Raw genomic sequence first — 13990 nt, forward strand, 5'->3', positions numbered from 1 at the left:
TCCTCCCATCATTCAAAATCACAACTACCTAAGGCTCCTTTTGGTGCATTTTCTTTCTTTTCAATTGTTGGAACTTTAGCATACACACTTGCATATAATTCATAACTTGCCCCTCAACATTCATTCATAGAGTTGAGGCTGCTCCAGGTTAATGAAAAATGTACCTGTATAACCTATATACCTGTATAACATACCGTATTTTTCGCCCTATAGGACGCACTTTTCCCCCTCATAGGCCAGCCCCACAAGCTCGGGGGACAGCGGGGAGGCGGAGCGCCGCCATACCGCTGTTTCCCCGACCTGGTTTTTCCCCCTTTATTTCCCCCCCAAAAAACTAGGTCCTTCCTATGGGACGAAAAATACGGTATGTCTTTACAAATATGCATTTGCCGTGTTCATATTTTATTTATTTATTTGTTATTACCCCACCCATCTGGCTGGGTTTCCCCAGCCACTCTAGGTGGCTTCCGGCACATAAATAATAATAATAATAAAACATTTATAAAAACTTAAAACACATTTTACAACTTTAAAATACAATGTATGAAGTGGCCTTTAGTCAGACTCCTTATTGTAAATGTCATTATCCAAGTAACAAATTGAGCACTTGTGGATAGCTCAGTTGGTTAGAGACTGGTGCTGATAACACCAAGGTCGCAGGTACGATTCCCTTACAGGAAAGCTGCATATTCCTGCATCGCAGGAGGTTGTTCTAGATGATACTCAGGGTCCCTTCCAACTCTACAATTCTATGATCTATGAGTATGTGTGGTATTTTATTTTTTAAAAATGTAATGTTCTAACTGCATTGCCAATGTTAGGTTATTTTTGTAGGGGAAGAAGCTGTTGATGCAGGAGGAGTTCGCAAAGAATTTTTCTTGCTTATCATGAGAGAGCTGTTAGATCCCAAGTATGGAATGTTCAGGTACGATGAACAATCAAGGCTCATCTGGTTCTCAGATAAGGTATGTAATTTGTTGGATTTTGTGTATTTATAGTGGAAATTAATATCTTGATTTACTTTCAGGCTATGGTATCTTTGAGAATATTACTACTATGATATAATTGCACCAGTGCACACTACATCATTTAGTCTATGATAACATTTGTTATGTTAGCCCTTTGCTCTTGATCCTGAATGTGCTCATTTCTGTCCCCTTTCCCTGGTGGTCACAGAAGGCCATGAATACAACAGCACTAGATAAAGTCAGTGTGTTTTGTGGCTGCTGCATGGCTGTGTTTTTGTAGAGTCTGTTGGGGCCAAAATAAAAGTATCCGCATCTTGAAGTCTTATGGCATAAGCTTTCATGGAGTACAGATCACTTCATCGGGTACATGAAGTGTTCACCTGAGTTGTTTGGGGGAAGGATTGTAAATCATGAGGTGAGAGGGAAATGAAATGTAGAACATATGATCAGTCACAATTACGTTTTTAACAGTGGCCATTCACAAAACTCTTGCTGGTGACAAAACAGACACCCTAGCATTTTTAACACATGTAGTGTAATAAAAAATCCAAATGTAGTATGATAAAAAGCGTTCCCACGAAAATATTCTACACCAGATGTGCCACAACAGAAAAGACCCTTTTCCTTTGTCGTAATTGGCTTCACCAAGGTGTCTCAGAGAAAGGACTTCAAGGATGATCTTAGAACTTGAGCTGTAGCTTCTTGCAGAACAAAGCAGTCCTCCTAAGCTGATTAAAGTTCTAAAGGCAAGAATCAGCACCTTAAACTGTGCCAGAGATGCAGCTAGTGCAGTTTTCTGTTGAGTGAGATATATTGCATTCAATTGGTCTCTGTTAGTAACCTAGGCATTGTATTTCGTACTAGCTGAAGTTTCCTAGTTGCTTCAAAGGCAGCACCAAGGACAGTGCATTAATACAGGATGTCACCAGATCATAGATAACCATCATTAGGACATCTCTCTCTAGAATGCCAACCCTCAAAACACTGGTTGCTTGCCACTTGAGTTGTTGCCTCGCTACACTAGAGGGGATTGCAAAATCAAATACAAAGCAATTAAACACCCTTTTCTGTAACCCTTGAAAAAATGGCTTGATGAGTTTTTAACCCTATAGATCCCAACCTCAAATATATACATGAATAATAACTGAGTGTACTAGCTTGCAAAATTGTTGTGATTCCACTTGAAGTCTAGCAGCAGTTGAATGCAAGCATAGCCTCTAAAGCAATGTGCATGTTTTTGTAAGCTTTTAAAAGTTTAATTTCAGTTTTTTTCATATTTACAGACCTTTGAAGACAGTGACTTGTTTCATCTGATTGGTGTTGTCTGTGGGCTAGCAATATATAATTTTACTATTGTAGAGCTTCACTTCCCCTTGGCTTTATATAAGAAGCTCCTGAACAAGAAACCTTCCCTGGATGACCTCAAAGAGCTAATGCCTGATGTTGGCAGGTGAGCACATTACAACTGAAAGTACAGTAAGTAGATTAACATTTCTGTGCATCATAACTTCTTTCACAGTGCAAAGAAATAATTCAATACCTTGTTAAGGAGATGAGATACAAGATTTAGAGTGTCTTTATTTCTAGTTGACACACTTGAAACAAATGTAGGTTTTTTAGGATTGAAATCCTTCCAGGGCAAAAAAACTTGAACAGATATTGACTTCTCATAGCTGCTAGATTTTTGCTAATCTAAACTGTAAATTTCTGTGGAAGACTATAAAACCATTTCAGTTCTGTAAGTTTCTGAATAAATTGTGCTGTTACAACTTGCGATGAGAGACATTTTATTCTCAGGAGTATGCAGCAATTATTGGACTACCCAGAAGATGATATAGAGGATACCTTCTGCCTCAACTTTACAGTAAGTGTGAGATCATCCATTGCCACCTTTTTAATGCCAGTGTATTGAGTAATAATATGTAATCAAGTCTCTCTTTTCCTGTTAAAATGCTAGACTTTGTATAGCATGCTTCGCTTTCCTGTATTGAATTATAGATTCTATTCTGCAACAAAAAGTAAAATACACTCTCATGTTCTAAATAGATCACTGTTGAAAATTTTGGTACCACGGAAGTTAAGGAGCTAATTCCTAATGGTACTGATATTCCTGTTGTCAAACAAAATAGGTAAGTTTCAGCATGGTAGGTTGACAGAATAGTTTGCCTTTGCTTAATTTTATCAGGGAGAAATACTTTTTTTCATTTCATGCAGGTTCTTAACTCAGAATTGAACTATAAGGGGTGTGGGTGTGGTGGGGAGTTACACCCAACTTCTGAGATATTTATTCCAAACCTGTAATCTTGCAAAAGAAATTTCTTTCTCTTTCTCTTTCTCTTTCTTTCTTTGTTGTGGTGGTGGTGATAAACAGGCAAAATATTTTAAGAAATGAGTTTTGCCCTCCTTCCGCTGCTCTTCTTGGTGGTTCCTTACTGCAGCCACCAAGACATTGGCAGCATTTGAATTATCTTTCCTGGCTTCATAAACCATAGCTTAAGAAGTCAGAAATTAGTGTCAAACTTGCCTGTTCCTTTCTCATGCCTCCCCTCTTTGCCTTGTATGCTAGATTCAGTGTGACATTCATGTTATAGTTCTTAACTAGGAGCTATCTGAAGATAATTGTTGACAGTGTTAAAATGGTTGCTGTTCATTGCTAGTGGAGTTGTGGTTGAACATTCTCATCTTCTGAAAACATGGTGCCTTTTCTTCTCATTTGATCTTTAGGCAAGAGTTTGTGAATGCCTACGTGGACTACATCTTCAATAAATCTGTGGCTCCTCTCTATGATGCATTCCATGCAGGCTTTCACAAGGTGTGTGGAGGTAAAGTTCTGCAGCTCTTCCAGCCCAATGAACTGCAAGCAATGGTGATTGGGAATACAAACTATGATTGGAAAGAACTAGAGAAGGTATGTTACTAGTCCAGACATTAGCAACAACTGAACACTAAAGAATCCTGTATAATTAAGTGATTGTCCAAAATAGAGCTTTTCTGTATTATGTAGAAAAACACTAAAATACATAAAATTCTATAAATACGTTTACGCATAGGTATTTTTGTTTGTTCAATATACAGCATTTTATTTGTAAATTTGAGGGGGATATATTGTGATTTTGATTTGTTCTTCTTAGAATACTCAATATAAAGGAGAATATTGGGCAGAGAATCCAACAATTAAAATGTTCTGGGAAGTTTTTCATGAGTTACCACTGGAGAAGAAGAAACAGTTTTTATGTAAGTATACAAAACTGTGTAAGAAAATAAGAAATCTAAATAGGAACTCTAGGGCAATTGTTACCACTGGCTTATTTTTCATGTAACACTAAGTCATAATTTAGCACTATATGCTAAGCAGCAGTGAGCCTCAGGCTTCAGCATAGCCGGCTATTGGAAGTATCTACCTATGGTTTTAAACAACCTACATTCAAACTTGGAACTGTGGTTAGTTTAGCTATGGTGTGTTCAGACAAGCCAGGATCAATACGCAGTTTATGATCCTGTCTTGTTATCAAGTTATAGTGTAATCTGTCCCCAAATTTGGAAGTAAGAACTCCAGTTTAAGAGCAGCAGCAGCAGCAGCAGTTTCTTCTAATCACTTCAGGACTGGAGGCTAGGGGGGAAATGCAGGCAGGAGTGCCAGCTTGGCCCTGGCACCAAAATTTGTGGGTGCCCACCCCCTTCATGGGAATTTTGTGGGTGCTCAAGCACCCAGGGCCCCAGGGAGTTGGCACCTATGAATGTGAGCATGAGGCTCAGTGCTGTTCATGCACGTAATGCTAAACTAGTGTAGACCTGGTTTACATGTCATGCTAAGCCCAAGTGTTAGTGTTGGGTTTGGTTTTTTGAATGGTTAAAATGCTAAGTTGACTTTGGATTCTGTCCAAGGGAGAATTTGCATTTTCACTTTTTTAAAAAAATGAATATTTTAAACAGAAATAAACAACAATTACTAGGATCAGGTCTGCAAGTTGCTTATTCACTTATGTTTCAAATACTATCTGTTGGATCCAGACTTTTTTTGGCTGGTTTCAATGGGAATGAAGCACAACATGCATCATGGTTTGGCTCACTTCACTGATTTCAGTAGGACCTAAGTTAACTTAAGTCTGGATTCCGCCCTGAGTTTTGAATGTGTGAACACCCTAACATGCATACAGGCACATATATGAATAGATTAACTGCAGGTGTTTCTGGTGAAACACATCATACCAGTTGAAAGCACCCATGCAGCTGCTCTGCTTGATTTGATATGATTCATTAAAGGTTGAAAACCTTACTTTAGGTGCAAGCACACCTGTTTCCAAGCAAATAATTATTTATTTAGCCAAGAGAAACTGTTAACTTAATTAAATCACTTCACACCACACTTGTTTTTTAGGGTTGGACTCAGGAGTGTTATATGGATTTTCTGTTTTTAGTTATATTCCCCCCCCCCCAAAAGAACCTCTGGGTGAAGCAATGAACAAATATAATAAATAAGTTCTCTAGACTATAAAATTTGTTTAGAATAACTTTAAGCAAAAACAGTGAACTATAAACAATTTCATATGGCTATAACTGCCTTACATTTTCAGAATTTTAGATTTGGGCTATATCAGTCTAAAAAGTAAAATGAAAATTATAGCACAGCACTAAATTTTTGGCTTTTGTACCCAGGCTTCTTACTTATTTATATTTTCTTGGTAGTATTTTTGACAGGCAGTGATCGTATTCCTATTCTTGGGATGAAGAGCCTTAGTCTTGTCATTCAGCCGACTGGAGGTGGTGATGAGTATCTCCCCGTGTCTCATACATGTTTTAATCTTCTTGATCTTCCAAAATATACAGATAAAGAAATACTCAGATCTAAGCTGATCCAGGCTATTGATCACAATGAAGGTTTCAATTTAGTATAACTTGCAGAAGCTAAGAACACAGCAACTCTTTAACGTGGGAACATTGAACTAATTTTGCATCTATCTTGCAGTGTCACATAAGGTGAAAAGCCTGGCAGCGGAGCTATTATAAGAAATGCTTGTAAACATGTTCAGTGATCGGATCCTCTAATGGCAGCCAAAAATCCTTACACTAATAAACTGTCTTGATATGAATGCTGGAGCCACATTTTGCCATCTTAATAAAAATTCAACTTTGGAATAAAAGCAATGGTTTCACTAACTAAATTTTAGTACTTCACATATTGCAAAATGACTTGCTGTGTGTGTGAAAGGTGTGCTTACCCCCCCCCCAATCACTGCAACAGTCACATTAGGTTTTTCATTTTGTAAATATATTTTTTTTGTAATAAAATACCTGTGCTCCAATAGCAGTAGAGTATCTATTGCTTGTAACTGAATTGGGGCTTATTTTATAAAAAGAGACACACACCCAAAAGGCGTTAACATTTGAGCTGATAAATTAAGAGATATGCATCTCTTGTCTTTTTGTAAAAATCTAATGAGGAGCCATAAATTTTGTCAACCCTTTCATACCGGAACAAATATGGCTCCTGTTAACATAAAAAAAAGAGATCAAGACAATGTGAAAGATAATTTGTCTGATAATCTCATGGCAGCATGAAGCAACTATCAGTTGTTAAAATTATGAATGGAACCCATTATTTAATCTTGGAATTCAATCCTTGGCAACTGTTGGTAATTAGAATAATCAAGGAATGCCTGGCTTCAGCTCCACTTTTTGCCTTTTACCTTCAGTAGAGCTGAGAATTTTATCCATTTGTTCCCATTCACAAATGTTGAAAGAGCAGTTTTGCAGTTCTGGTTCAGTTTACACTTTTTCAGATAATTGTTAAATGCTCTCTTTTTAAAAGACTTTTTGGATTTCAGTAAGACATCTCTTGATGATATTGAATTAAACATGAGGATTGAGGGGGTGGGGGCTAGCTTAAGTTCCTGAATGTTTACATGTTAATGGATAGTATGTGACTTTCAGCTGTGAAATATTTATTTTTTTTTAGATTTATAAACTGCAGTGAAACAATTCAAGCATCAAATAAAAAAATTCTTGAATGAATTATGTACAAGTGTGCATGTAGGTGTTTCATTCTTTCAACAAATTTGATTCTGTGCAGGAGTTAGCATAGCAGTGTGTCACTTAGCACACATCTCTGTGATAATTATTTTGAGGTTCATATGAGGTTCAGCCTTAACTCCCAGTTCTGGCTGGACTGCGTCTGCATAATTGACAAGACCCAGGTAGGCTCTGTAGTCTGCATGACTGAAGTCCATCTGGCAATGTCACATAAGAGTGAAGCAGGGATACTGTCAATGCAATACTGTCAATTTATATTGATACGCTGAAATGACAGGACATGATTTAGCAAAGGATCAGATACACATGGACCATGCTTATGCATATGTTCAGTACTTTGTATGTTATAATACAGGGGTTGGCAAGTGTGGCCCATGGGCCGGATGCAGATCATGAAGACCATTTGACTGGCCCCCGAGCCACCCGCTCAGCGAGTCCCCTGCGTGCTGTGCAGGGAGTGTCCGAGCATCACCGGAAACCACGTCTGCACACATGCAGATACTGGAAATCACTTCTGCACATGCCCAGACGCTGAAAAGCGCTTCTGCGCGGGTGCGATTTTTGGCGTCTGGGCATGCGCAGAAGTGATTTCTGGTGCCACGGACACGCGCAGATGTGATTTCCAGCATTACACTGTGCCGGTCTGGCCCACGGCAATCTCTACAGGAGTGATCCGGCCCGTGGTCAGTAAGCCTTGCCAACCCCTGTTATAATGGAAGTGGGGAAAGCAGTAACCCAAGTTACTCGTTACAATGAATGGGTTCTTCCTTGCATATACCTTGTTAAGTAAGCTGTCTTTCCTTCCTACTAAGTTCCCAACATATCACTACTTCCCTTGCAGATGTTTGTTCCATAACCATGTGTTACATTGTAATAATGCTCAGCCTAGACATCTGTTACTTTGACCAAGCGTGCCATGTGAAGCTAGGTTCTTCTACCATTCTGTTGGTTGCAGTTTGGATCATCTCCATTTTTGTAGTTCACAAATAACTTGTTGAAGTAGTTCCTGTGAAAATGATGAGCTTTTTGAAGGAATATTTTGTGTGTCAGCAGGAGTTTTAAGAATGAAGGCAGGCATGTGTGTGTCTGTGTGTGTGTGTGTGTGTGTGTGCGCGCGCACACACACACACACACACACGCTGTTATTACACTTGAGGTGGTAGGAGATTATGAGCAATGCGGGTGCATGCATTGCTATCAAGGTCCTAATTGTACCTCATCCACCAGCATATAGGCACTTGTATGTTTCCCCTAATGGGGTAAATAGCAGCTATAGGAGGGTGGGAGTGATTTTAAAAATAGAAAAAACAGCACAGCTGCAGCCATAATCCAAACCAGGCCTACTTTGGCTGCTTTGATCCCAAAAAAGGGATACTGTTCAGAGCTCTTGTATGGTATTTCTGTCTCAGCTTTTAGATGCAGGTGCAATAAGGTAACTAAGGTTGATGCAGCTAAAGGCAGGCAGATTTATTTAAGTCTACAATGACAGAAAGAAAAAACACCTTTTCTTGGTATCAGTTCTCAGTGGGGGAGTTCATAATGAGTTAGCTTGTAGTAAGACCCACACTGAGGGCAACGGTGGCTGTCTCCTTTGTGTACCCAGAACCAAATAATAGTGGAGTTATCTTCCTCACCTGCAGAAAGAAAGAAAAAATTCCATTATCTGTTAATTAAGAACCCACATTTTAGAAAGCTTGAAGGACTTTAGAGAAGGACCAGTTACATTTGACAACAGTTTTGGTTCCCTAGAATAGTGGAACAGCAGGCTTTGAAGCTGGTCTATTTTTGAAGTTGGTTATGGCATCTTTCCTACCAGATCAGTGGGAAGTAGTTTTGCATGTTGCTGCATCTTTTGTGTAGTTATCATTGTAGGACATAACTACACAGGGACTCTGGGAAAGAGACTCCCAAATGCATGAATGTGGGGGAGAATTGGCAGGAAATGTTTAACTTGTCACCCTGCTGAATGTTAGTGTCAGACAAGAAAACAAGGCCAGAGAGTGAAAACAACCTGGGAAAGAGCCAATAGCTCCTTGGTGTTTCAAAGCAAGAATCATAGAAAATGCCATGTTTGTATCTTAATATAGTATGCATCTTCTACCAAAGACTCAGGCTGTGCATATTTTACATGCCGCTTCATTTGTAACAGGGTCAATAAGTATGCCTTTACAGTATTTTTAAAATTTCTTAAAGCACTCACACCCAACTCAGCGAGAAACCACTGTTAAAAATCAACACGATTACCACAGAAATTTTGCTGTAGGTAATTTATAAGATATGGATGGAATACTTACACCCACTCTTACCCTCCTCAGCTCCCCTTGGGTTCAGTGGATTCTTCCCCTTGTGCATGCACACAGGCAGCCCAGGACAGGGAATGGGAAGTCTGAGCATGCTGCCTCTATAATTATCCCACTTTGAGTGCATGCATGCACTGAGGGATGTGTTGAAGGGGAAAGGCTCTACTGTTTGAATCAAAAGACGATTGCTTCACCATGGTGGGACGGGATTGCACCTGAAATGTCTGGTGCTTAATAGGTTTTACAGGACTATGCAATATGAGAATCAGGAAGACAGTATGTACTGAAGTCAAATGAATTCTGATACCTACAGATACAACCCACTAGTCTCTTGTCCCCAATTGATGGAACAATATGAGGCTCTTCTCTGGTTCCTGGATATTTCTTGGGCTTCAAGACGTTGTATGGATCCTTTATAAAGAAAAAATGTGTTAGTTCCTTTACTGAATGACCAAGGGTTGATTTTTAAAGAACTAGAATACAGTGGAAGAACAAAAAAGTTATAAATATTGGGTGACTGAAGTAAGAGTTTAAGGCTGTATTCCACTCCAACCTTGGTTCATCCGCATGAATTTCATTGCTTTTAAATTCAGCTTGATGTGTAAATTAAGTGATGCTGAGAAAAATCTACAGGGCCCGTAAAGACCTGAGACCTCTAAGTCACAGTGCATGATGAGACCACAGCCAATGGTGTAGTCAACAAAAGCAATGGGAGATGTGTTGGGTTGGAGGTTAAATTTCTTTTTAAAATCTTCCACTGATAGTGATAGTTATTAGTCAAGAGTGTGAAACCAAACAAAATCATATTTCAGTGAAACTCTTCAATTGCTTTAAACTTACTTCCCCTCTCTTCAAGGCTTGCATACTTTTCAGTTCAAGCCCAGTAGCTTGCTCTTCATCCGTAGGGATACCTGAAAAGAACAATGGAAACCCCCAGATTTGATTGCCTATCTGACACTATGCACTGATATGCAAACTTAAACCCATTTAAATCAACTGTTAAGTGTAGGGTCAACTTGGGCTTAAGTACGCAAATCTCAGGCCTTCATAGCAAATGCAGCTAGCTCTTTTGTAATTGCCATCTCTCTTTATGCACTGATTGAGATTCTCTCTATGTGTCATTCTACATTCTGCTTTGTTGGCATTGATGATAACAACTACAGTCATACCTCTTCTTGTGAATGCTTCATGTTGCATTTTTTCAGGTTAAGAACACAGCAAACCTGGAAGTTTCGCCACACACGCAGAAGCATTCTGCACAGTTGCATATGCGCAGAAGCGCTGCTCTGGTTGCGGACTTTTCGGGGCGCGAATGGTACCCCGGAACGGATTGTGTCCACAACCAGAGGTACCACTGTACCTTTGGGCAGAGGCATAACTAGGCTCCCTTGTGTCCTTAGCAAGGAGACACATCAGTCTGCTGCCTCCCCTGTCCCTTGCGCTTTTGGCAAGGAGCTGTATTGGGAGAGACCATGGACCAGAAACTCAAAACGGTTGCTTTTCATTGGCTTTTGCACTCAGCCAGTGACTTCCTCCACAGACATTGGGGTTGAGTCTGCTCTGCCCTGCCTCCCCACCATCTCCATTAGTCCATTTTCCTGACTTCTGCCTCTTTTCCTTCTGCCTCCATTCCACTCTTGCCCTCTCCCTGTGTTCTGTTCCTCTGAGTCCTGCTGGGTGCTCTACTCACACTTCTAATAGCTCTGCCAGCCGCCTGGGGAGGGGGGCCCTCAGGGCTGCAGCAATCTGATTTCTCCATCCTGGCACCCAGAGGAGCCTGCATATCTCACCCAGCCATCCAGAGCAGTGGAGGAATGGCCTGAGGTGTACATGGATGATCAGGCTCCCAGCCACTCTGAGCCAACCTATCCAATCACTAGGCATGCCCCCGCCTCTGGGTAACTAACAGGCCATGTGTGAGGGGATTCTATATGAGCAAAATCCCTGCCATCAGTGCCTCTTCCTCTTAATAACTGCTGTAGGAAAAATTCTAGCACCAAACGAGTCTGCTGCTGTCATAGTTTCCAACTCTTCTTTTACACACCTATTTGCATGCTTAGATATATCTATCCTTAACTGCTGAGCAGGTACTGGCTGAAAAAAAAAAAGCCTTTAAAAACCCTGTAACTCACACATTAAATCAAGGACAGCCAACTTGATGCCCTCCAGATACTTTGGACTATAATTCCCAACAGCCCCAGGCGGCATTGCCAATGATAAGGGATTATGGTAGTTGTAGTTGAAAACAACTGGAAGGCACCATGTTGTCTATTCCTGTTTTACAGAATCCCCACTTTAGGGCACCTGCATTATGGTTTGACGAGGTGTACTGAGATATTAATGAAAAAGAGTGTGAAAAGAGAAATCCATGCACATTCCCACCTACTGGGTATACCACTTCTCTTGAAGGTGCCACCAAACTCAGCTGTCCTGTGTATTTCCCAGTCTTTTCTGTTTTCGCTTCAGGCAAATTGAAAATTTGTTTTAATTTCCAAAATCTGAGCTTCATGGGCCCTTGGAGGATGTAGCAATTTAATATTAAATGTTAAACCAACTAAATGAACCCCAGGAAGAAGTGGAGAATGAAACAATCCCTATAAAATTAAGCACTTCTAAATCATACTGGTTTGAAGGTGATATTTTAGGATGCACTACATATTCTTTACCACCACCCCTGCTAAGTACACTGATCAGATGGGATATAGCAGGGTCTAATTAGGAACCTGGGGGTCATGGCAGAGAGCTCAATGAAATTATCAATACGTTGCAGTGAATAAGACAGCTTCAGATGATAAAGAAATGGACTGAAATGAAAACTGAGAGTACCACAATGTCCTTACACAATACATTATAGCTTAGTCGGTAGAGAACGCAATTCTTAATCTCAGGGTTGTTGGTTTGAGCCCCACCTTGGGCAAAGGTTTGCTGCATTGCAGCAGGTTGGACTACGTTGTCCCTTCGAACTCTATAATTTTGATTCTGTGATCTATGGTGTTGCCACATTTAGAATGTTGTGTACAGCTTTAGCTGTAGCTCAAAAAGGATGTTGTAGAGGTAGAAACAGTGCAGAAAAGGGAGCATATTTCCATCACTAGTTACATCAGAGAAAGTATTCCACTGAATCCCAGTTACTGGGCTATTGCCTTCAGGCTCTGTTCAGGGACATGATGTTTGCAATTTGGTAAGTGGGGTGGTGGGACACGGGTGGTGCTGTGGGTTAAACCACAGAGCGTAGGACTTGCCAACCAGAAGGTTGAAAATTCGAATCCCTCCGACGGGGTGAGCTCTCGTTGCTCAGTCCCTGCTCCTGCCAACCTAGCAGTTCGAAAGCACGAAGTGCAAGTAGATAAATAGGTACCGCTCCGGCGGGAAGGTAAACGCCAGAAGCAGCTTAGTCATGCTGGCCACATGACCCGGAAGCTGTACGCCGGCTCCCTCGGCCAGTAAAGCGAGATGAGCGCCGCAACCCCAGAGTCGGCCACGACTGGACCTAATGGTCAGGGGTCCCTTTACCTAAGTGGGGTGGTAGGAAAGCATACTCCTAAATTACTCCATATCCCCTAGACACCAGCAGAGTTAACCAAGGAAGGGGGCTGGGTGGCAGAACTGTGGTGAGAAGGGGCCATTTCGTAACCTTTGGCTTCCACCCACAGGTCAAACGAGAGTTACAACAGAGCCTCAGCAGAAAACAAACAAACAACCCTTTTGCTTTGGGCAATTGTCAAGTTTAGATAATAATTATTAATCATTAGCCCGCTGGTCGCCAATGGTGACTCCCTCCCCCCTCCCCCCAAATCTCACGTGCAGCTCTGCAAACAGACTATTGCCTGCCTCACTTCAAAGGCCATTTATGGGGGGCTGTTCCACGTGTCATCCCCACAGGGCACGTGATTCCCTCCAAGAAGAGGGACGCAAGGGGGCCTTGTGCCAGGGGCGGCTCTTGCCTGCCACACGTCCGGGGGGTGGGCTTTGGTTTCTTGGCGGAAAAGCAGGCAGGAGCGCCCGGGGGGACGGGCCCTCGAGCGCCCAGCACGACCTCATAACCCCGAGGAGGCGCCTCCTGGACGGGGCGGGGGGTGCCGCGCTTTGGTTTGAGTTGAGGTCACCTTGCCGAGGTCTGCGAGCGCCAGGCAAAAGCAGCCCCTCGCTCCCCCGGAGCGCGCTCTCGCAAGCCCAGCAGAACGCGCTCAGCCCCGCCGCCGCCCCTCGTCCGCCTGTACGCACCCCCGGCGCTCATGGCTCGGATGGAGGCGGGCGCCGTGGCCCGCACAGCTCGCGGGAAGAGCCGGAGGAGCAGCAGCCTGGTCGCCATGGCGGAGATGCGGGGATCCGACGGCGGAGCAAGGTCAGCCAGCCTTGCAGCTGTCGCCGGCGCTCACGGGAGGCGGCCACTCCCACCAGAGGGAGGGGCAGCGGGCCACCGCCGGCAACACCAGCCCGAAGCGGGGCTGAGCGCCCCCAGGCTCAGGGCTGTGGGTCATTCATGGTTCTCCCCCCCCCCCCAAGTTTTCGCCAGCTTGGTGCTCCCCCCATCGTGAAGAGCACAACTCCCATCATCCCATACCTGCCAACATTTCTCCGATGACAACAGGGACGTCCCATTTCATAACGATAATTTTACTATTTATACCCCACACATCTTACTGGGCTGCCCCAACCTATAGCTGTCAACTTTCAGATTTGAAAATAAGG

General features: G+C 42.2%; 2 protein-coding genes across 15 annotated transcripts in view; one reads left to right on the forward strand and one right to left on the reverse strand.

The window, feature by feature from the left end:
- Nucleotides 1-6980, forward strand: part of HERC4 (HECT and RLD domain containing E3 ubiquitin protein ligase 4) — a 30200-nt gene extending 23220 nt beyond the window's left edge. For all 14 annotated transcript variants that reach the window (XM_081007601.1, XM_081007600.1, XM_081007612.1 and 11 more), the window contains 7 exons: nucleotides 822-965; nucleotides 2252-2418; nucleotides 2766-2832; nucleotides 3015-3097; nucleotides 3693-3876; nucleotides 4100-4202; nucleotides 5655-6980. In XM_081007601.1, the coding sequence (XP_080863727.1) occupies nucleotides 822-965; nucleotides 2252-2418; nucleotides 2766-2832; nucleotides 3015-3097; nucleotides 3693-3876; nucleotides 4100-4202; nucleotides 5655-5863 (957 nt within the window). In that variant the 3' untranslated portion in view covers nucleotides 5864-6980. The remainder of the gene's footprint in view (nucleotides 1-821; nucleotides 966-2251; nucleotides 2419-2765; nucleotides 2833-3014; nucleotides 3098-3692; nucleotides 3877-4099; nucleotides 4203-5654) is intronic.
- Nucleotides 6981-8440: 1460 nt separating this feature from the next.
- Nucleotides 8441-13681, reverse strand: LOC308478222 (cytochrome c oxidase subunit 5B, mitochondrial-like). The gene is made up of 4 exons (XM_081007613.1): nucleotides 13523-13681; nucleotides 10139-10209; nucleotides 9610-9709; nucleotides 8441-8632 (listed from the first exon to the last, which is right to left on the reverse strand). Exons 1-4 carry the CDS (start codon nucleotides 13608-13610, stop codon nucleotides 8520-8522), a joined length of 372 nt encoding a protein of 123 aa, XP_080863739.1. The 5' UTR covers nucleotides 13611-13681; the 3' UTR covers nucleotides 8441-8519.
- Nucleotides 13682-13990: the final 309 nt, after the last annotated feature.

The sequence above is a fragment of the Podarcis pityusensis genome, assembly GCF_964106645.2.
Source record: "Podarcis pityusensis genome assembly, chromosome: 5".
Classification (NCBI taxonomy): Eukaryota; Metazoa; Chordata; class Lepidosauria; order Squamata; family Lacertidae; genus Podarcis; species Podarcis pityusensis.

Coding starts and splice junctions, on each gene's coding strand:
- LOC308478222 (XM_081007613.1), bottom strand. CDS start 13,610: ATGGCGACCAGGCTGCTGCTCCTCCGGCTCTTCCCGCGAGCTGTGCGG. Junction 9,710..10,138: donor AAGCCTTGAAGAGAGGGGAA/GTAAGTTTAAAG, acceptor TTCTTTATAAAG/GATCCATACAACGTCTTGAA. Junction 8,633..9,609: donor GAGACTAGTGGGTTGTATCT/GTAGGTATCAGA, acceptor TTCTTTCTGCAG/GTGAGGAAGATAACTCCACT.